This window comes from Arctopsyche grandis, unplaced genomic scaffold (genome assembly GCF_051622035.1).
Source record: "Arctopsyche grandis isolate Sample6627 unplaced genomic scaffold, ASM5162203v2 HiC_scaffold_17, whole genome shotgun sequence".
Classification (NCBI taxonomy): Eukaryota; Metazoa; Arthropoda; class Insecta; order Trichoptera; family Hydropsychidae; genus Arctopsyche; species Arctopsyche grandis.
In genome coordinates, this window is record NW_027518425.1 from 11,157 (window position 1) to 34,340 (window position 23,184).

General features: G+C 28.3%; 3 protein-coding genes across 3 annotated transcripts; 1 reads left to right on the forward strand and 2 right to left on the reverse strand.

Moving 5' to 3' along the window:
* The first annotated feature begins 5,056 nt into the window (after positions 1 to 5,056).
* LOC143921871 (uncharacterized) lies at positions 5,057 to 8,506 on the forward strand. Its single transcript, XM_077445191.1, has 2 exons — positions 5,057 to 7,132; positions 8,501 to 8,506. The coding sequence occupies exons 1-2, from the start codon at positions 5,057 to 5,059 to the stop codon at positions 8,504 to 8,506; spliced, it is 2,082 nt and encodes a 693-aa protein (XP_077301317.1).
* Positions 8,507 to 8,574: 68 nt separating this feature from the next.
* LOC143921873 (uncharacterized) lies at positions 8,575 to 10,549 on the reverse strand (the record flags this gene model as incomplete). The annotated part of the gene is made up of 3 exons (XM_077445192.1): positions 8,575 to 8,598; positions 9,920 to 10,088; positions 10,305 to 10,549. Coding segments are annotated over 3 exons (438 nt in total), but the record flags the coding sequence as incomplete, so codon positions are not given.
* Positions 10,550 to 10,574: 25 nt separating this feature from the next.
* Positions 10,575 to 15,280, reverse strand: LOC143921874 (uncharacterized). Its single transcript, XM_077445193.1, has 4 exons — positions 15,276 to 15,280; positions 11,034 to 11,141; positions 10,862 to 10,929; positions 10,575 to 10,792 (listed from the first exon to the last, which is right to left on the reverse strand). Exons 1-4 carry the CDS (start codon positions 15,278 to 15,280, stop codon positions 10,575 to 10,577), a joined length of 399 nt encoding a protein of 132 aa, XP_077301319.1.
* Positions 15,281 to 23,184: the final 7,904 nt, after the last annotated feature.

Sequence of the window (23,184 nt, forward strand, 5' to 3'; positions counted from 1 at the left end):
AAGCGCGTCAAGTGGACCAATCATTGACCACAGGTCTAATACTGTGGCGAATGAAATGAATGAAAAATTAGAAGTTTGGGCTAGCCACTTTGAGAATCTCTCTCTAAAGCCCATGTCTTTCTTAGTTGGTGAAAAGTATGTGGTTGACCCAAGAGTTGAGGTTATTTCTGATGCTGAAATCACTTGGCCTGAAATTGCTTTTGAACTTAAGTGCACACGTAACAATAAAGCTGCTGGTGATGATCACTTCCCAAGCGAAGTGTACAAATTAGTTCAGAATGAAATTATTCCTGTGTCCAACTTGGCAAAGTGGGTCCTTATTACCCTTCAGAAAGTGTTTGAAGAAGGTTCGATTCCTTTAGGCTGGAGAGACTGTACTGTTGTACCTATCTTTAAGAAAGGAGATGAAAAAGATCCGAATAATTACCGTGGTATTGCTCTCATCAATACGTTGCTTAAGCTGCTATGCAAAGTCTTAGCAAGACGGGTTCAGTGTGCGACTGAAGAGCTTGGACTCCTAAGAAAAGAGCAAATTGGTTTTATAAGGAGAGAAGAGTGTGCTGGCCAAGTAGCTAGTCTTGTTGAGATTTGTCAAAGAAGGAAAATTAAAGGTGTTAGTACAATTATGTGCTTTCTCGACCTTAAGAAAGCTTATGATTTGGTGCCTCATAACAAGCTAATAGAAAAACTTAAGCAAAAAGGCTTTGGTAATAAATTTATTAGGTTTATGACAAGCTTGTATGAAAACACAAAAGTGAAAGTAAGAGTTGAAAGTGATTTGTCAAGAGCTTTTGATTATGGAAGAGGTGTGCGTCAGGGATGCCCTACTTCCCCTCTAGTTTTTAATATTTATATAAATGACATATTGGATAGACTAGAAACCATTCCTGTAGAAGGAATACAAAATGGAATTAGTGGTTTGATGTTTGCTGATGATACTGTTATTTTTGCAGAAAATGAATTAGAAATGAACAAGAAATTAAAGATTGTTGAAGAGTGGATGGATAATAACTTGATGGAAGTTAATACCTCTAAGTGCAATGTGGTGATTATAGGAGATGTGGGTGTAAATCCTCAGTTCTTTTATAAGAATGAAATAATTGAGATTACTGATAAGTATGTCTACTTAGGTGTTGAAATTAATAACTCTCTTGATTATGATCAGATGGCAAAATTTAGGTCTTTGAAAGGAGTTGCTGTCTCTGAGAGTATTAGGAGCACTTTGGGGAACGTTAAAGTTCCACTTGCGTATAAACAAATGTTACTGAAGAATCTACTCCAGCCCACTCTGCTTTATGGGTCGGAAATCTTTGGTATGAATGAAAGTAGAATGGCATTGCTTGGTAAGATTATGAATAACTCGTTAAAGGTTTTGACTAGGAAACATAATTTTTGCAGGAAAAGAGTATATGAAGAGCTTGATTTAAAGCCGCTTGGTGTCTGTGCTGCAATAAGCAGATCTAGGTGTTATACGAAAATGAAAGACTCCCAAGGAGTAATAAGTGAATTAATCCAAAGCTCAGGAAGATTTAAAGCAAGAAAGAAAACTTGGTGTACTAATACTAAGATTTGGCTTACAAGGAATGGTATTCCATTCGATCAGAGTGTTAAAGAAACTCTTAAACTGGTCCATGCAGCAATCAGGAAGAGACATGATAAAAAAGATAAGAGCATTATAGGGAGCTCCATGAAGAAGCTTAACTTAGCTAGTGGAAGAAAACTTCGTCAAGCAGAATTAGATCCAGAGGTTAACGTCACTGGTCTAAATACGTTGTTTAAATTGAGAACTGGAACTTTTATAACGATTAATCAAATGGTTATAACCGGTAGAATCAATCCTTTATTTAGAAATAAATGTATTATGTGTAATTCTGTAGCAAAAGAAGACGCAGCTCATTTGTTACTAGATTGTAATGCCTTAGTAATAGAAAGATCCAAATATTTATTGAGCTTGATCAACTCTATTAATCTAATAACAACTGATACTCAAAAACAGAGACAGTTGAAACTAAAAATTCTCATGGGAGGTGAGACGCCAGCTTTCGGCAGAAAGCCTGCTGATATAATACCTAGTGTAACTAAGTATTTGTTAGCAATGATTAAGAAGAGGTCTGCATTAATTGCAGATAACTTAGTAATCAACTTGTAAATATAACCCTCTTGTAACCAAAGCCTTAATGGTATGGTAGGTGTGTAACACCAGAAGTTTCAACTGATCTCTATCAACAGTGTAGGATGTTTTAAAAGTTACCTTTTTTGTAGGTGATAGTAAGATCAATTGGTTAATAAATTTGTTTTTTTTTTTTTTTTTTTTCTTACAAAACTCTGGGGGCCCCTATAGCATCTCTATCCCTCTGCCGACAGTCGGCTAGCCTTAGGACTAAGTGTCCCATTGACCTTGAGCTGGCGTTTAATTATAGACAGTACCATACTGTCTTAGTCTTAAATAAATAACCCTTAATGTCTAATAGGTCTTCAGATAACAATTCTATTTAATAAATAACCTTTTTATAATTTTGTTGTCTAAAATTTTTAAATAATTATTGTTTAAAAAATTCTCCTTTCTATTTAATTATGAAAACTTTTACATTTCCCATATGTTCAGAAAACAGAAACTAGAAGCAAAGCAAATTGAAGAGCCATTTAAACAACCCAAAATAAAGCATTCTAGAGAAATAAAAACACACTTAAGAGAACGAACAGTTATGGAAAAGATTTATTTTTTGCTAACGAATCCAAGCAAAAGAAAAACAGTTTTTAGAATGATTTTGGCTATGCCTCAAGTAGAATTACAAAGAAATATTTATATGATTTCGGATCAAGTTTTAAATACTTTAATTCAAGATAAAAATATTGAAAAAAACTTTTATTCAGTTCTAACAAGAATCTTGAAATGTGAAAATTCCTCTTGCATTAACTCCCTTTGCGTCAAATATTTAAAAGCACAGCTAAATTTTGATCCAACTTATTTATCTTTTCTTGATTATCTAACAAGGCATTTTAAAAGTGCTATAATAAATCAAAAACAAGAAATTGCAGATTGTATTGAAGACAAAAATGCTAAAAACAGATTTTTAGCAATTGAAGATTCGTTTAAAATTATTCCTAGGAGTTGTGAAGATTCGTTTTATTTTATAAGATAAAAACTAAATTAATTTAAATATTTCTACAAATAGGGATTGAAAGACTAATTATTTATAATGAGATAAAAATGTTTTTTATTGCTATTTCAATTATTAATCATTGATTTTAAATCCGTATAAATAATTAACAGCCTTTTATACATATAAAATTAATATTTATCTGCTTTTCGTGTTTTTTGATTTATTAAAGTGAATAACGAAGATTTATCTGCTATTTATTAAACCCCGGGGAAAATTAATGTGTTATTGTGGGTTGGCACATTTAGAATCAAAATTGATTCAATGTAATCATTGAAAATTAAAGTGTTATTTATTAAAAACTTTTATAATTTTATGTATTGTTATATACTAGCACATTTTAGATCAAAAAAAAAAAAAAAATGTTCGGATTTATTTAAGCTGTAGTTGTTAATACTTTGTTAGTTTTCTTCGTGTGTTTCTCTGTAATCCGGTCGGGGAACCACATTGCTGCGTAAACCCCCCACGGCCCTTATGCCAGCTTAATCCCTCTGCCGACGGTCGGCTAGCCTTAGGACTAAGTGTCCCATTGACCCTGAGCTGGCGTTATAATTAGAGACAGTACCATACTGTCTTAGTCTTTTTATAGTGGGGTTATTACGACTAGCGCCCACTTTTGTAACGGCGTCCCGGTTAATGTTCTTTTACCTACCAAAGCGAGGCTCGAACCCGGGCAGTTCGGGAGTGAATCAACAAGCCGACCACTAGCCCAACGCCGCTATTAGATCAAAAATTGATTCAATGTAATCATTGAAAATTAAAGTGCTATTTATTACAAACTTTTGTAATTTTATGTATTGTTATATACTAGCACAATTTAGATCAAAAATTTATTTATTAAAATATTTATTGAAAATTAAAGTGCTATTTATTAAAAACTTTTGTAATTTTATGTATTGTTATATACTAGCACAATTTAGATCAAAAATTGATTCAATGTAATCATTGAAAATTAAAGTGCTATTTATTACAAACTTTTGTAATTTTATGTATTGTTATATACTAGCACAATTTAGATCAAAAATTGATTCAATGTAATCATTGAAAATTAAAGTGCTATTTATTAAAAACTTTTGTAATTTTATGTATTGTTATATACTAGCACAATTTAGATCAAAAATTTATTTATTAAAATATTTATTGAAAATTAAAGTGCTATTTATTAAAAACTTTTGTAATTTTATGTATTGTTATATACTAGCACAATTTAGATCAAAAATTGATTCAATGTAATCATTGAAAATTAAAGTGCTATTTATTACAAACTTTTGTAATTTTATGTATTGTTATATACTAGCACAATTTAGATCAAAAATTTATTTATTAAAATATTTATTGAAAATTAAAGTGCTATTTATTAAACCCTTTTGTAATTTTATGTATTGTTATATACTAGCACAATTTAGATCAAAAATTGATTCAATGTAATCATTGAAAATTAAAGTGCTATTTATTAAAAACTTTTGTAATTTTATGTATTGTTATATACTAGCACAATTTAGATCAAAAATTTATTTATTAAAATAATCATTTCATTTTTATGCTTTATTAATAATACAATAACTAGGAATAATTTCTCCATGCAATTATTAAATAAATCATTCGAATTCTAGAGTTTACCTATCTATAAAATTTTTTAAAAATCATAAATGTTTAGTTTTTTAAGGCACATTTTACCATAATACTAAAAAAATGTTAGGAATTATTTAAGCTGTAGTTGTTAATACATGATTACCATAATACTAATTTAAAGCCTAAAGTTAAAGTTACCCCCCATGTCATTAAATTCTATTTACACTTAAAGTTGTTGGATAACTTTCTATAATATTTAATACTTTAGAGTCTCAAAGTTCTTTTTTGTTTCAACTCAAAATTTTTAAGATTTCAAACCCCCTATGGCGAAGAGGCGACTTCAGGAATCAGAAGAAAATTTTGAAAGTGAAATAATTGATTTGAGTTCTTCATACGCTGAAGATATTGAAGAAAATTCGATTGAGGAGGAAAACTTCTCACAAATCATTCCTAATACAGAAGACGAGATAAATACACAACCAAATATCGAGATTTCTATTCCTCCACTTATGACATCTACGACTTATCAAGTAGAATTAACAGAGACTTTGACCAATTTTTTTAGTAAATCTAAAAAATATGTAAAAGAAATCAAAAATATGTGTGCTTACAATCTAGAATCAATTAATATTGATTTTGAAGATCTTAAACCATTTCATGATAGCATTGAATCGGACGTAGAAGCTTTTATAAGAGTTCTTGATGATGCACTTTACAGAGTTACACATATCTATTTTGCTAATTATCACCTTATTAAGCCGCTAATACATGGAAGAATCTGTAATTTACCTGTTATTGAAAAAATTAGAGATTTACGAAATAACCATCTTAATAAATTAATTAGAATAAATGGGGTTGTTACAAGGAGATCTGGTGTATTTTCACAATATTCTATCGTGAAATTCACATGCACTAAATGCCAGGCGACTTTTGGGCCTTTTATAGGAAAAGATACAAAACCTACAAGCTGTTTTGAATGTCAAGGATCAGGGCCATTCGTTGTAAATACAAGTGAAACTATTTATAAAGATTTTCAAAAAATTACAGTACAGGAAATTCCTGGATCTGTCCCTTCCGGATCTTTACCAAGATCAAAAGATGTTTTGTTATATTTTGATTTGATTGATGCATGTAAACCTGGTGATGAGGTGGATATTACTGGAGTTTATAAAAACAATTTTTCTATAGGTTTGAATATTAAAAATGGATTTCCTGTTTTTTCTACAATGATAGATGCCAGCAGCGTAAATAAAAAGATTACAAAACTTGAAATGACTGATGAAGATATTAAAGAAATTAGAGAGTTGTCAAAAAATCCAAATATTATTGATATTTTAATAGATAACATTGCACCTTCAATATACGGGCATAAAGAAATAAAAACTTCTGTATTATTGGCTATGGTAGGTGGTGAGGCAAAAGAAAAAAACGGAATGAAAATCCGTGGTGACATAAATGTTTTACTTATGGGAGATCCTGGTACAGCAAAGTCTCAATTTCTTAGATTTATTGCAAATACAAGTCATAGGGCTGTAATGTCAACTGGTCAGGGATCTTCTGCTGTTGGTCTCACAGCCAGTGTTCAAAAAGATCATGTAACTAAAGAGTGGACTCTAGAAGGTGGTGCTCTAGTTTTAGCCGATAAAGGAATTTGTCTTATCGATGAATTCGATAAAATGAACGATAGCGATCGAACGAGTATACACGAAGCGATGGAACAACAATCTATTAGTATTTGCAAAGCCGGAATCGTAGCAACTTTACACGCCAGGTGCTCTGTTATAGCAGCGGCGAATCCAGTTCGTGGTAGATATAATCCAGCTTTATCTTTTGCACAAAACATAAACCTTTCCGATCCTATTATTTCAAGGTTCGATTTACTTTGTGTAGTTAAAGATGTTATTGATAAGACAGAAGATACTAGAATGGCAGAGTTTATATTAAATTCACACAGCCATACAAAGCAGCCCCAAGATGCCAATAGCAATATTGGAAAAATTTCACAAGATCTCTTAAGAAAGTATATTTTATACGCTAGAAATAACGTAAAACCAGTAGTTTCAAATATCGATATTCACAAGATTACCCATCTTTATTCAGATCTGAGAAAAGAGAGTTTAAATTCAGGTATTCCGATTACAGTTAGACATATTGAATCAATTGTAAGAGTGTGTGAGGCGTTTGCAAAGTTGAGACTTTCTAGTCATGTTTCTAAATTTGATTTAGACAGTGCTATAACTCTTACTTTAGAGTCTTTTTTGAATGCACAAAAGTATTCAGTTTCAAAGCAACTGAGAAAGAAGTTTAGCAAATATTTTGTTGAAAATAGTGACGATTTAATCATTTTTGTTCTTAAAGAGATGATGAATGAAAAGTTACAGGCTGTGGGGTTAGAAACGGTATTTAAATCTGACTTTGTAATTAGGTGTAAAAATAGTGGAGTGGAGATAAACGAAAAGTTTTTTAAAAGTGAAAGGTTTGGAAATGAAGGATTTACATTGAGAAATGATAAAATTTTACGGGGTGTTTAATTTAATAAAAATTTTATTTTTACCATTTAATATTAATTTAGCTATAAAATAGAGTTAAGAGTACTGTATTTTTATAATTTACAAATAGATAATACCGCTTAAATTTGTCAATTTCACTTTGATATAGTTTTATAAGAAGCATAATGTGTATTCCTTAAAAATATATAAAAAAAAAATTTCAAGATTATTGTCTTGTGCCATCGAAGATGGCGTAAGCTCATCATTATTAAAGTATTTAGTCATTAAGGGTATTTATTTAAATTACATTAATAGAGGATAACACAACAATAATAATAATTTACTTGTGACATTTGTAAAGCGGTTGCTAATTAAAGAGTAAATAAAGTGGTTAAAGCTTTATGATTTAAACGTAAAATCATTATTTTTATTAATTTTGGACATTAACACTTGGTTACGTGTACATATTTTAAAATGTTCTTAAAAAAAAGATATATAGTTTAGGTTTTTCAGTCTTTCAATTCTTAAAGGCAAAGGCCTTAATTTTTTTGAATCCAAAGTTCACGTTTTAAGTTGTTTAAGCACGAAAAAGCTACCAGGCAAATATTTCAATAGGTTTGTATCAAGATATAGGTGTGCTAGATTATTTAGGTGCTTTATTTCAAGCTGCTTTTCGGAGATTTTATTAAACCCGAACAAATTTTCTAAGGGTTTGAGTTTTATCAATACTTTTGGTATTTTAGTCGGCAGGTTGTGTTTAACACAAATCGTTTTGAGAACAAAAATTCAACAATTTCATCAGGAAAATCTATATTGCTGTTTTAAAAAAGTTTCAAAGACTGCAAATCCTTACTTTTGATAAATTTTTGTTTATATCTTTTTCTTTTTGTCGAAACTGGCATAGTCTTAGCATTTTTATGCAATTTAATTCTTCAGGAAGTTGCATCGTGGGCCCAGTGAAGTAATAAATCCGCTTATATTCTTTAAAACTTGACCTATACTTGTTTTTTATTTAAAAATTTATATTAAAATACAAAAGCTTTTTTTAAACAATATTTTTATTTTTAATCTGGGATTCTTTTTTGTTAGCAATTCTTATTATACCATCAAAAATCAAATAATGTTCAATAAACAAAGCATTGATTTTGTTTGCATACAAAATCCCTTGCTCTTCGGGTTCAGAGCTAAACATTTCATTTATTTCAAAAAAATCAAGTTCAAACTCGAAAATTAATTTTAAAGCTAAACACATCATATTTTTATCATTATTAATTTCAGTTGTAAGATAATTTATGATCAACTCTGGCGTGAAAATTTTATAAAATGCACTTCGAATATTGCCTCTTTCCCGATCAATTGTAGATTGGTCCAGCGTTCTACAATTAGTTGTGAATGTAAAATCAAATCCAAGCTCATCATTAAAAATATATTTCCACTCATTCAAAACATGAACATTTTGCTCGTGTTTTATATCAGCAACTAAATCATTAAATATTAATTCTTTTTTATTTGCTATATGATTATTAATGAAATGTTCGAGACTTCCGCTAGTGTCATTTTCCCCTCTTAAATTATAATAGCAAGCCGGAGTTCTGCTATTTGTCTATCCTGACAAAAGTGCAACCCAATACATATTTCACTTATATTTGTGTTTATCTTGTCACTATTCCCAATATTCTCGGGAGAAGTTAGAATAATGAAAATTGCTTCAATCAAATCTTTGGTAATATCTTCAAACCTTTCATACATCCTCCACCCAGTATATTTAACTTCTTTATCATAAAGATTAATTATATAATCCAAAAAAAGGCGTGAATTAGCAGTATCAGCTATTTTTGGTGCTATTTTTAATTTCCATATTTCCAAAATATTTTTGGCTGATAAGGTATGCTTTGATATCTTTGCCCCTTTTTTTGTCTTGAGCATTTCAATGTTCCAGCAAATATTTGTATTGTTTACTTCTATATAGGGAAACTTTAAATATGAGTGCACAAATATATATTTGCCCAATATAAATTTAAATATAATTCTATCCCCAAAAACTTGTAAAAGCTCGATTTTTCCGTAATTATCAATGTCGCTAGCAAGCTGGAAGGGGTTTTTAATCAAGTTAATAATTATTTTATTGGTTTTTAGCCGTTCTATGCCTTTTGGCAAGCAGTTTATTTGGTTGCAGGAAAGTTCAAGAATAATTAGGTTTTTTAGCTTGCCAATATTATTCGGTATTGAAATTATTTTGTTATTGTTTAAAATTAGTTTTTTTAGACCTATTAGATTTCCTATTGAAGCTGGCAAGTATTCTAAACTATTGTATGCTAAATTAAGTTCTTTTAGATTTTTAAGAGTGGTGATGCCACTTGGTAATGATTTTAATTTATTATAATTTAAAATAAGAGATGTAATATTAGCCAGATTCCCTACTTTATATGATAAAGAAGATAAAAAATTAAATGAACCCGAAAGATATTGAATATTAGGTAGCCCGCAAATTGCTTTTGAAATCGCTTCAAAACAGTTTCTTTCGAAGTGGATACGCTGTAATTTCTTACAGTTATTTATTTCATGCGGTATTTCGAACATTTGGTTATTACTCATAATTATCGTTTCAAGATTTATTAGTTTGCCAATCTCCTTTGGAATAAATTTTAGCGAATTATGACTTATGTTTAAATTCTTAAGATTAATTAATCGCCCAACTTCAATTGGTATTTCGCTCAGTTTGTTATTGCTTAAAATTAAAGTTTCTAAATTAATTAAATTCCCCAGCACAGTTGGCAAAGTTAACAAATTATTATGACCTATGTTGAAAGTTCTAAGTTTAATTAATTGCCCAACTTCAATTGGTATTTCGCTCAATTTGGTATTGCTTAAAATTAAAGTTTCTAAATTAATTAAATTCCCCAGCACAGTTGGCAAAGTTAACAAATTATTATGACCTATGTTTAAAGTTCTAAGTTTAATTAATCGCCCAACTTCAATTGGTATTTGTAGAAGGCCGTTATTATTCATAATTAAAGTCTCAAGAAAGAACGCAGAACAAATAAATTCCGGCATAGCTGTCTGGTTATTGTTGTCTATATACAAAACTCTTAGTTTATTTGGAATAGACATAAAACCCGATAGAAATGTTAAAGGATTATTGCGCATACTCCAAAATTCAAGATCTTGGAATCCTCTAAAATATGGAAAAATGTTTAACTTGTTGTTATCTAGATTCAAACGTTTAAGGTTTTTAAGACCATCAATGTTATTAGAAAGCTCCGTAATTTCATTAAAATCAGCTCTAAGATCTAATAAATTCTCCAAATTACCTAATTCGTAAGGAAATGAAACCAACTTATTATTGCTTACATTAAGCTGCCGCAGGCGAAAAAGATTTCCAATTTTGTAAATATTTTAACTGATTATTGTGTAACTTAAGGCTTTCAAGCTTAACCAAATCTATTATTTCGGCCGGTAATGATCTTAATCTGTTATTACCAAGGTTGAGGTGTCTTAGGTTGCCCAAAGAGCCGATATCAATTGGTAATGAACATAATTGTAATGAGAAGACTCTAATTTTATTCCTGTCTAAATTAAGAATTTGCAAATTATTTAAATTTTTTATAGTTAAAGGCAGCCGTTTTAACTTGTTATTACTCAGATCGAGGCTGATTAGACGAGTAAGCAGCCCGATTTCATTTGGTAATGACACTAGATTATTGCAACTGAGAAACATGTTTGAAAGATCTGTTAAATAGCCAATACTTCGTGGCAGAATCTCCAATTTGTTATTATTTAAATAAATAAATTTTAGGGTTTTCAGTGATGCTATCTCTTGGGTAAATATTTTAATTTATTATTGCTTAAATTAAGATTCTCAAGATTAATTAAGTTATTTATGTTTTTTGGTATTAAACTTATATTATTACCCTCTAAACTAAGATTAACAAGAGCCGTTAAATTAATTATGTTTTTAGGGAATGATTTCAATTTGCTATCGTACAATTCTAAGTTTTTCAAATTTGTGAGATTACCTATGTTTTTCATTAGAATATGTAAATATTTGTTCATAGATAATTCAAACTATCAAGCTTAGCGAACCCCCATGTAGGATTAAAATCTTTCATTTTATCATTCCCTGATAAAACTAGTTTTTTAAGTTGTTTTAACCGTCCTATTGATTTCGCTGGTATCTTGGATAAAGATGTGTTTTTAATACTTAGAATTTTGATATTTCTAAATCGTTTAATTAATATGTCAAAGTTAATAAATTTATATTTTGGCCCAATACAATCTACGCGTTCTGTATCTTTCTCGTTTCCATTATACTCGTCAAATTGCCATTCATCTGCCGACTCATATTTAACATTATTTTTCGTAATGTCTAATGGCATTGGGTATGTGTTGCAGTTAATATTTGTTTTTTTTTATAAATTGATACGGATGACATGACTAGCATTTTAATTATAAGTTGGATATATATTATAATTAAATAAATACCCATGTTTACCTCAAACTCTTACTTTAAATTAAAAATAAAAAACTCAAGTTATGGAATTGGCTTCGTTTATATAGGCCTTTTCTGTGACTCAATCAACTCTAAAATTAATTTAAAATTAAATTATCGCCAATCAAATTTAAATTTGACGTATTAATATCAATATATAATTACAAGTCATTAAAAAACATTTACAATTGAATTTATATGTGTATTTTTTAACATGTTTGTATAATATAATTAAAATGCCGCTTTATTGTTTTGATTCATGACACATCAAATATAATTATGTGAGAATTTCTATGATTAAAACTATAAATTTTTTAAGTTATTTACAAACGAATTAAAGAAGAACGAACATTAAAATTTAATTTTAACACGGATGATGTAATTTAGGTTGTTTTTGAATTTTGTAATCTGATTAATACCATAATATTAAATTTAAAAGCTGAAAATTTAATTACTAATCTACTAAAAATTAAAAAACACTTATTGCAGCGACAAAAGTATTATAAAATGTCTCTTTTTGTAAATATTCTGCTATTAATAGCTGAATTATAGCTTTTTAAGCTAATAATATTTAATAAATACCTTTTGATGATTATCTTTGAATTAATATGTAATGCTGTTGAGCAAATAATAAATTTACCAAGTTTAATAATATTTAATAAATACCTTTGATGATTATCTTGAAAATTAATATGTAATTTTGTTAAGCAAATAATAAATTTACCGAGTTTAATAATATTTAATAAATACCTTTTGATGATTATCTTGAAAATTAATATGTAATGCTGTTTAGCGAATAATAAATTTACCAAGTTTAATAATATTTAATAAATACCTTTTGATGATTATCTTGAAAATTAATATGTAATGCTGTTGAGCAAATAATAAATTTACCGAGTTTAATAATATTTATAAATTATGCAGTTATATCTTTTGATTCATTCTATAAGCTATATGTTTATCTTTAACCCATTATTTCTGCTTTTTTTTTATTTTCTCTTAGTAATATATTTGAATGATAAAAATGGCCTTATATGACAATTACAAAATTATCTGACAGCGTAATTGCCAGAATAGCAGCAGGCGAAGTTATTACATCACCTACAAGTGCAATTAAAGAAATGTTAGAAAATTCTTTAGATGCAAATTCCACTTTATTTGCATAGATCTAAATAAAAAAATACGAACTTTACAATTAGAGATAATGGGGATGGAATAGAAAGAGATGACCTTGAATTCCTCTGTTTAAACCACTATACATCAAAACTCGATACTATGAATATTTTTAAAAACAATCATGAGTTTTCAGATGTGGGTACTTTTGGATTTAGAGGTGAAGCTTTACATTCCATAAGTATTTGCTCACACGTAAATGTGTCTACTAAGAAAGATAATGAAGCAGAAACTGGTTATTTGGCAACTTATAGTTGTGGTAAAATGATTGCTTTAAAAGAAATTGCATTTGAAGGAAAAGGGACAATATGTGAAGTAAAGAACATTTTTTATAATTCACTGGCCAGATGTTCATTTTTTAATGGAAACAAAGATCTAATCTTATCATCTTTAGAAATAATAAAAAGCTATGGTATAATTTTCAATTCTATAGAATGTAAAGTGGATGGTAAAACTGTAGTTTTAGCTGATCCATCTGTTAGAAATACTAGTTGTCAGGCTAAAGTCCAAGATATTTTAGAAAACAGAAAAAAATATATTTGGCAAAATTTTCTTTATAAAATTCCTTTTGTACGACAAGAAAACATTAAAACTTATCAAAACGAAAAATTTATTATAATTTGTACTGACACTGTAGCTACTCTTAAAAACAGCAAATTCATTCTTTTTATAAATAAACGACTTGTTAAAAACAAGATCTTATTCACTAGGATTATTGAAAAATATAAAAGGGCATCTAATAAAACCAATCCTTTTGTTTTTGTCGAAATTATGACTGAAAATGTCGATGTAAATGTTAGTCCTGAAAAAGCAGAAGTTTTTATTGAAAATACAGAAATATTTGATGAAATTGTGTCAAAAATTGGGATCTTTTAATAATAACTGAAATTCCTATTTTTTCAAAGGAAACCTTGAGCCTTTCTGCACCAACTGAAGGGATTCCTTTTTCTTATGGGGATACAAATATATTATGTAATACAATCGAATCTACAGGTATATCAGCCTCAGCAAAAACTATAGCAATGAGAATACAGAGGGATTAGGCACAGCGCTACCATCAAATAAGATACATTTAAATCAGATTGGCTTAAAAAATCTTTATCCTAACAGCGCAGAAGATCCATATTATGAAATAAATAACAGCCAAAAATATAAAATCATCACTCTCATCTTTATTAAATTTAAAATCTCAATCTACAAGTTTCCAGGAATTTGAATCATCTTACACATCAGAACTTACAAACCCTTTTAAAATTTATTCATCTCCTTATATTAGAATGCTCGATGAACAGGTGCCAGAATCTGATCAAATAAAAAAAAAGTTTTCTTAGAATCCTTAAAAGAGTTACAAAATGATATAAAAAGCAATGATCCCGATTTTTCAAAAGATTAGTGTTCGTTGGTGTGTTTGAATCCTTTATATTTGCACAGCATCAATCTAATTTAATTAAGATTAAAAAACAGCCTTTTCTTTATCAGGTTTTTTATCAAAAATTTATAAATGATTTTGGAAACTTTGAATGTAAGGAGTTAAAGGAACCGGTTCCAACAAATATACCTAAAATTTGACTGAATTACTACGTGTTTATTTTAGTTTACATGTTGAAAATGGTTTTATCACAGCTATTCCCAAACTTTTTGATTTAGACTTTCAATTTGATTTTAGTAATTTTAAAATTTTAAAATTTGATGAAATCCGAACTATAAAGCATATAAGTGAGAAACTTGCTGAGATTTATTCAGATGTTGAAATTAATATTAAATCTTTAATAGAATTAAAACAGAAGTGGTTTCTTCAGAACAAGTGGTGGATTGTTTAAGTTTATAGTAGATTTAAAAGAGCTTTACAAAAACTTGATAGATGCTAAATGATTAAATTCCTCCCATCAAATACCATCAATACCTTATTGATTAAAACTGAGATTTGATCATCCAATATGTTAATTGCCCGTTTTCATATTCAACTTATGAATTAAATAGCACTTGTTTTATAAAATATTTTTTTTAAAACATTAAAAAGGTCCTTTGCGTACTTTTTTTAAATTAAATGGCGCTTTTAATTCTTATTGTTGTAGTGACCCCTTTGTATTAAATTCTATTTACACAATAATTTTTTAAAAACATTGAAAAGGTGTTTTGCGTAATTTTTTTTAAATTAAATGGCGCTTTTTAATTCTTATTGTTGTAGTGACCCCTATGTTATTAAATTCTATTTACACCAATAATTTTTAAAAACATTGAAAAGGTGTTTTGCGTAATTTTTTTAAATTAAATGCCGCTTTTTAATTCAATAATTGTTTTAAAACATTAAAAAGGTGTTTTGCGTAATTCTATTTAACTTCAATCAATACACTTAAATAACAAAATCATTTTTTTGAATGAAGTGCTTACATCATCTTTTATGCCCGCAAGACAAAGATTTATATTTTTATTAATGTTTTGATCAAATTTTTCACAACAATAAATAATAAAAACTTATTAAAAATAATACAATGTTGCTAACTCGTAAGGAGGTCTCGAATATACACATTTCTTCTTTTTTACTTAACTTTTATAATATTTTCAGAGCCCCATGCAACATGGGAGAATAGAAAAATTCAAGAAAACTTGAAAATCTTTTTGAGGCCATTAACCAAATAACACCAAAAGAAGGTCTAATATCTTATAATAATATGGAAACAGCCCCTATATTGATGATTTAATTATTGTTTTAGATACTTTAATAAGTAAAGCTAATATTGAAAAAGAACAATTTAAAAAAGATATAAACAGAATGGAATCGGATATTATTTTATATTCAAAACATCTTAATTAGAGTGTAAAGAGGTCCCAATATTTGAAAATCTTAGTTTATATAAAGAATTTATAGAAAACGAATTAAATAAAATTTTGTACAAAAGGAGTCAAATAGAAGCTGAAATAAAAGCTGAAATCGAAATAATTCACAGATTATCCAACGAACTAAATATTAAGAGGGAAGAGAGTACTTCTGAGCAACTCGTTTCTATTAATTCACTAGAAACACTAAAATTAGAAAAAAAGACACTTTTATTTAAGATTGAAGAATTGGAGCTTAAAAGACAAACGTTTTATGATATTATTGCTGATTTGAATAAAAAGCTTCATAAACAAATAGAAAATACATATTCTGAAATATTTGCCAATTAAAAAGTCAAGCGGAAAGTCTGCAAAAAGAATATCAAGAAAAGGTACTTGAATATGAAAACATAATTGAAGAAATTAAGAAAAGAGAAAACCTGCTTAATTTTAGTAGTAAAGCAAATGCATATTTTTTAGATGGAAAAAGTATTGAAGAGGCAAAAGAATACAATAAATTTTTAATTAAAGAACAAAACAGATTATTTGATGATATTTTTAATAGAACAAGTGAACAACTTAAGGAAATCAATACAATTTTGTATAAAAAAGATACGGAATATCCAAAAACGGAAGAATCTCTTGTTGAAATGAGGCGCTTAATAGATAAATATGAAAATATTAAAAAAAAACATAATGAAATAGTTGAACTATTAGAAAAACGAGCAGAATTATTATCGAAAATGACGGAATTCGAACTTTTGGCTTCAGATCCAAAGCGATTATTTAAGTCCTCTTTTCAATTGAATAAGGAAGAGAAATCAGAAATGGCGCATATCCAAGTCTTCTAAAATTGGAGGATTTGATTTTTGATTCACTCGCTTTCTATGAAGAAAACTATGGACGGTTTGTATACAATAAACAGCCATACAAAGCAGCACTAAAACAAGAAATCGACAACAGAATAATCAACAGAACGGTATTTATAAGTAGGTGTGATTCACCTTATCGCAAGAAAAAGTAAATTTTTAAACTGTAGGGGCTATTAAATCTTCTTATTTATAGTCGAAGATTGTCATAGGAAGGGTATTTTTTAAATATTGTTGGCTTGAGCGGCTATTAAATCTTCTATTTATAGTCGAAGATTGTCATAGGAAGGGTATTTTTTAAATAGTGTTGGCTCCAATAGCTATAATCCAACTTTTTTATAGTCGAATATTGTCATAGGGATTGGCATTTATTAAATAGTGTTGGCTCCAATAGCTATAATTCAACCCTTTTTATAGTCGAATATTGTCATAGAAAGGGTATTTATTTAATAGTATTAGCTTGATCGGCTATAATTCAACTTTTATAATTAATTTTAGATTCTCCCAACATCGATTGTATTTTAGTCGTTAAGAAAGTTTTGGCCTACAGGCTTCTTAATATTAAATAAATCACATTCTCACAACAGTTATTTTCAGTTAATATTTTTATTTTAATAGCTCAAACCACCGTACTTCTGTTGTGTTACCTCTATTAATATAATCCCTAAATATCCTTAATGACTTAATACTTTAATGATGAAGAATTTGTGCCATCTTAACGTATTTGCCAATATAAAAATGAGAGCATGTGATTTAATGGAACTCACCGCAGTTTTTTTTATTTGTAAGTGCTTGCCGCGCCATATTGGCGGTTTATTTTTGCTATTAAGCCAATAATATTTAATAATCACCCTTGCTATGATTATCTTGGCCTTTTCTATTTCAACCCAATATTTACTTTATAAATTTCTTAAATATTAAATCTCAATATCTTAAACGAGCTCTGGAACAACTCTGTTTGGGTTTATGCACGCTGTTAAATTTCGGGTTTAGTTCAGTTTATAAAAGAGTCAAATAATTAAAATTTCATTATATTTTTTTCCCCTGTATAAATCATGGATTTTGAGCTTTTCTTGAAGGATTTTACAGAAAAAGATGGTATGTACATTCCAAAAGACCCATCTCTCAATTATTATAGACATTTTGGCAAGCGTGTAGATGGGAAAATTCTTCTGGATCATATTGAAGTTATGTATCTTTTCAATAAAAATTTTAAAACTGAAGATCCCGAGATAAAGACATATTTTGAATTAAAAAACAATGATTTCAATGTATTAAAAGAAGATAATAAACAGGTTATTTACAACAAAACAAGCATTTTAACAGGAAGGTGGAATCACCTTATGCAACGTTGTGCTATGTACAAAAAGATCAAAATATATTTGAACACATTACTATTTAAAAGATACGGAGACAACTGTTTTTTCTGTTAAAGGAGCAAAAGATGCTTGTTTAATAACGGTAAAAAATGTTTTGGCATTAAATAAAGAAGGTGATGAGAAGAATAGAAAAAAGTACTATAAATAATAAACTTTTATAGCTGTATTATAGACATTTAATTAATACTAATAAATAAACCCCTTGTTATGATTATCTTCGACTTTTATAAATGATGTTATATATTAATACAAATTTAATAGACATTGTGTGAATACTTCCCCCTGTTTTTTTAGTTAGAAAAGCCTCAACACCACATTCTAAAATGTTTCTAAGTAGGATATTGTTTATTTGTATACAAGCCACTATTTTAGTTTTACATATTTGACTCTAATATTAAAGTAAAATATGTAAAAAGCTACCTTAAAATTTTTTTTAAAATATTCATACTTTATAAACTCAGTGATTTAATAAAATCTGCTTAAAACTTAACAAAAACTACATTATTGTTCTAACCATTTATTTAAAAGGCAAAAAATGTAATTTTTTTCAAAAGATCCTGTTTTTTGAACACTTGCATTCATAAGTAAATGTTTAATTCCAATAGATAGCATAAGATCGAACACCTGTATTCATAAGTAAATGTTTAATTCCAATAGATAGCATAAGATCGAACACTTGCATTCATAAGTAAATGTTTAATTCCAATAGATAGCATAAGATCGAACACCTGTATTCATAAGTAAATGTTTAATTGCAATAGATAGCATAGAATGGAACACTTGTATCCTTGGGGGTATTTTTTTGATTAAAATATATTGAAATAGTATTATTAAATAACCCAGTAGATAGGTCTTTAGAGAACAACAAAATATATAATATCAGCCTTCAAAAAAGCTCTAATTAACAATATTTCTTGTTCTATAAGCCTAATTAAATTATTTTTTCCCATTTTATTTTAAAATGCATTCCTTTAACAGTTTGCTTTTATACTTTTTAAGAAATTAAATTCAACTTTTAAAGCCTACATTTTTATTAGGACATCTCAATAATTGTTTTAAAATCTGTTTTAGACAGTGGCATAATCGACAAATCTTCACATTCTCTCAAATAATTCTTGAAAGAAGCTGTAAAACATAAAATGTCTTTTTTTGTTCTAGAAATTATTTCATGATGAATACTTTTTTCTGTTTTACTTTCTATTGTAATAAAATCACATATTTCAACTAAAAATTCATTTTCTGTTTTTTGTTTATCACCAGAAACTTGTATTTGATTATATTTTAAACGAAACTCGTTTATTATGTGTAATAGCGGTGATTATACTTTTAAAAAGTAAACGTAAATCACCAGTTTTTTGAAATTTTTTAGATAAAAATTCAATACATTTTTGATCCATAATGTTAACACCAATTTCACTTAACATCTTCTCATTTAAAATCTTTTCTATTTCTTGGCTACTGTAAGGCTTAAAACGAATATTACCCATTTTCAAATTATTGCTTATTGTTATTAATTTCTTTTTTGACATCCTAATGAAATTTATGGTTTTCAGGCATTCAGATTTTTTCTCTTCGAAAATTTGTCAAACTCATCAATAACTACAATACCCTCTTTAACTCTCCTTAGGTCTATTTTACTTTCATTATAATAATTAAAATAAATAAAAGAGCCAGGGGCAAGTGCCCAATTTACAGTGGCTGTTTTCCCGGTTCCCGGACTTCCAGTTATATGAAGAATAGATTCTGTAGACTTTAGAAATGATCTTATTTTTTCACATTCCGCATCCCTTCCGTATATTTTTGTGCACTCTGAAAAACATTTTAATGCCTTATTTCTTCTTAACATATGAGGATTCACGAATTGTGTAAAAAATTAAAAAAGGCGGGAAAGTAAAAAATAGATTCAACCAAGCACAGAGCTTCTATAACATATGAGGATTCACGAATTGTGTAAAAAATTAAAAAAGGCGGGAAAGTAAAAAATAGATTCAACCAAGCACAGAGCTTCTATTTAATATGGGGAGGCACAGATCTTTTATTGGGTAGTATCTTTTGACAAAAAGTATTAAAATTATGAAGTAAAGCAATATTTAAAAACTTAAATAGATTTTATTTAATATTACAGAGGCATAGAACAATTATTAGATTGTTTTCTAATAAAAAAATTGTTTTAAAAATTATGTTATAAAACATTATTAAAAAGAGATTAAAATATGCAGAACTGCCATTATATTTGTAAAACATTTTCTTACAAACAGGTAAATGTATAAATAGATAATTATAAGTTATCTCCAAAAAAGAGATTTTACCATAAGCGCAGTTTTTGAGATGTTGCCTTCCGATTTACCTAGTGTTTTTTGTGTATTTCAATAAAAAATTATACTCGCTTAGATTTAAAGTAAAGTAATTGTGCCGATTTAATTAGTGAAATTATTCCAGAAATGGCAAGAATTATATTTAAATGCTTTTATACAGTCTTATTTAAGCATTAATTGATGTATTTTACTAGATCTATAAGGAATATACTCCCACTTTTCTTAAAAAATAAAGTTAGATATTTTCTATTAAAAACTCCTTGATTTAAGCAGTTACTGTCTAACAATTGAAATTAATTGTTTGGTTAAGTCTATTATCAATAAAAAGTTGGCTTCATAATAGTGACAAATAGATTTTTGCCCTTGTAGATATTTTTATGGTTTTTTAAGAATTGGCCCAATTTTGTTTAAAAATTTTAAATTAAATCTTAAAAAAACTATTTATTTATCAAATTGTAAACTTTTAAGCTCAATTGCTTAAATACGCTGCATTTTTACAAAAAATTGGTAGGTAAAATAAACAGAGGCAATTATTCTGTATTTTTTATGCACATCTTCCGTGTCTACTTCAATTTTGATCAATTAAATATTATCCTTTCCCAATAATTTACTAATATCTCAATATAATTGTTGAAATGGTATTTAAAAAATAATTCTTAATGCCCAATAGGTCTTCAGACTACAGAAATTATTATTAAACGGCCCCTCTTTATTAATTGCTTCTTTAATTTTATTGCCGTTCTAATTAATAATTTATATTATCTAAAATGTGTTAGAAAAAAAACTTGCGGTATATTAAAGCACTATTATTGTTTTGTTTCATTTTATAACGGTTTTAAAATCGTACTAAATCAGAAATGTAAAACACCTGTACATTAAAAATATAATGTTTTCATCAATAATCATTACTATTAACGACTCTCCAATATAAATCTTAGTGCTCTCATATTCTATTTTGTTTTAAATTCTGAAACTCGTTTCATTTTTTAATTTTAAAATTTGTTTTGCCGTAAATTGTATGCGTCAAGAAGCTTCTAGATACTCTAAAAAAATTTCACAATTCTGGAGAAATGCATTAAATAACATTCAACAAAGTAGATTTCATCCAAAGAATTGCAAACTACCCCTTGCCCGTATAAAAAGACTTATGAAAGTAGAAGAGGACGTGAAAATGGTAGCTGCAGAAGTTCCTGCATTGTTTTCTATTGTAGCAGAAATTTTTGTACAAGAACTAACGGTTCGTTCTTGGATGTGCACAGAGGATGGTAAGAGAAAAATTCTTCAGACTAGTGATATTGGCTTTGCTATTAAGACATCCTCTATGTATGATTTCTTAGCATATGTTGTTCCATCACATCCTTATAGTGGAATAAAAGAGGAATATACAGCTCCTAGAGATAATGGGCCGCAAGAATTTATGGAAAACAACAGCCCCTACAATGATTCATTATTTCAAGACGCTCTAGGGTACCAAAACGTTCCCCAAACTTCTTATTATCCCCCTGAAAACTTGAAAATCAAAAGGGAACCACACGAGTCTCTATAGTTAAGCCCTTCAATTGAATGTTTTAGACATACAAAATGTAATAAACGAAGGGGGTTGAATTTTGTATAATTATAATAATAAATGTTAATTCATGAATTTTTTAACGACTTTTTTTAATGAAAATTATCACTTGATATTGAGGTGTTATGTATCATTTTTGAAAAAAAACAAAACACAATAATTTTTTTCTTCAAATAACTGTTCTTTTTTTAAAGAATAAAACACATGCAAATAATTCCTTGTAAAAACCACAACTATAAGCAATCTAACAACTTTAAAGCACACTAAACGGAAAAGTTTGGTTTTAAACCCTAAAAAAATTAATAGAAATGAGGTTGCTCTTCAAAATATTATTTATGTTCAAATAATTGGTGAAATTCGATGATAAAAAGCCCGTAAAGGGCCACTTGGCTGTAACCAAAAGATCATTTTGCCCATCAGGATAGTTTCTGCTTCACACTAATATGTTATTAAACGATGGTTAATAAACATACCCACTCTTTAATAAATTATATTATTTTTTTACACATAACAGCTTTTTTTATACGGAAATGTAAAAATAAATAGTTGACCGATTGCTTTTATCAAATTAAAAATTTTCTAGAAGTTGTTTGCACTACATATACATCTCTCTGTTTATCCAAGTAAATATATTTATTTGTGCAAATAAAAAACTAAAAAATTAATATATTTAGTTGGATATATATATTATACTTAGATAAATACCCATGTTTACCTCAAACTCTTACTCTTAATATTTTGCCAGCATATATTAAACCCTTTTAAACGCCGGATTAAATAGTTTTAATTATATCTATTATTTCAAGAAATATTAGCATGTCTTTTACCAGTAATTAAAACAGCTTTAGGTGAATAGATACTTAAATAAAAATCTGCTCTTGATTATGTTAAGTTAAAAAAAGGTAAGCATGGGTATTTATTAAAGTATAATATATATCTAACGTTTGATACAAAGTAAACTTTAAACCATATGTGATGACCTAGGGGTGAAGGTTATGAAATTTCGAAAGATATAAAGAGCCGTGGTGGCTCAGTGGTTAAAACTTCACTGGCTCTGAAAGGTAGCAGGTTCGAGTCCCAGAGGGTAAAACCTAACACAAACTTACGACTCTACCCAAAACCACGATGTTGGTACTAAAAGAGCTTCAAGAACTTTCCTCACAGTAACCGAGAAATTCGCGTTACTAACCACCAGATTAGTATCTTAAATGTTAGCATAAGGAAGTACCCGGCAGGCCTCCGCGCAATAAAACATATACATGGGCCTCTATAATATATGTAACTAAAACGCCCAAAATACCCAGCTTAGCTGTCAAAAGACAATGTGAGGATCGATTGCCCTCAGGGAGTTTG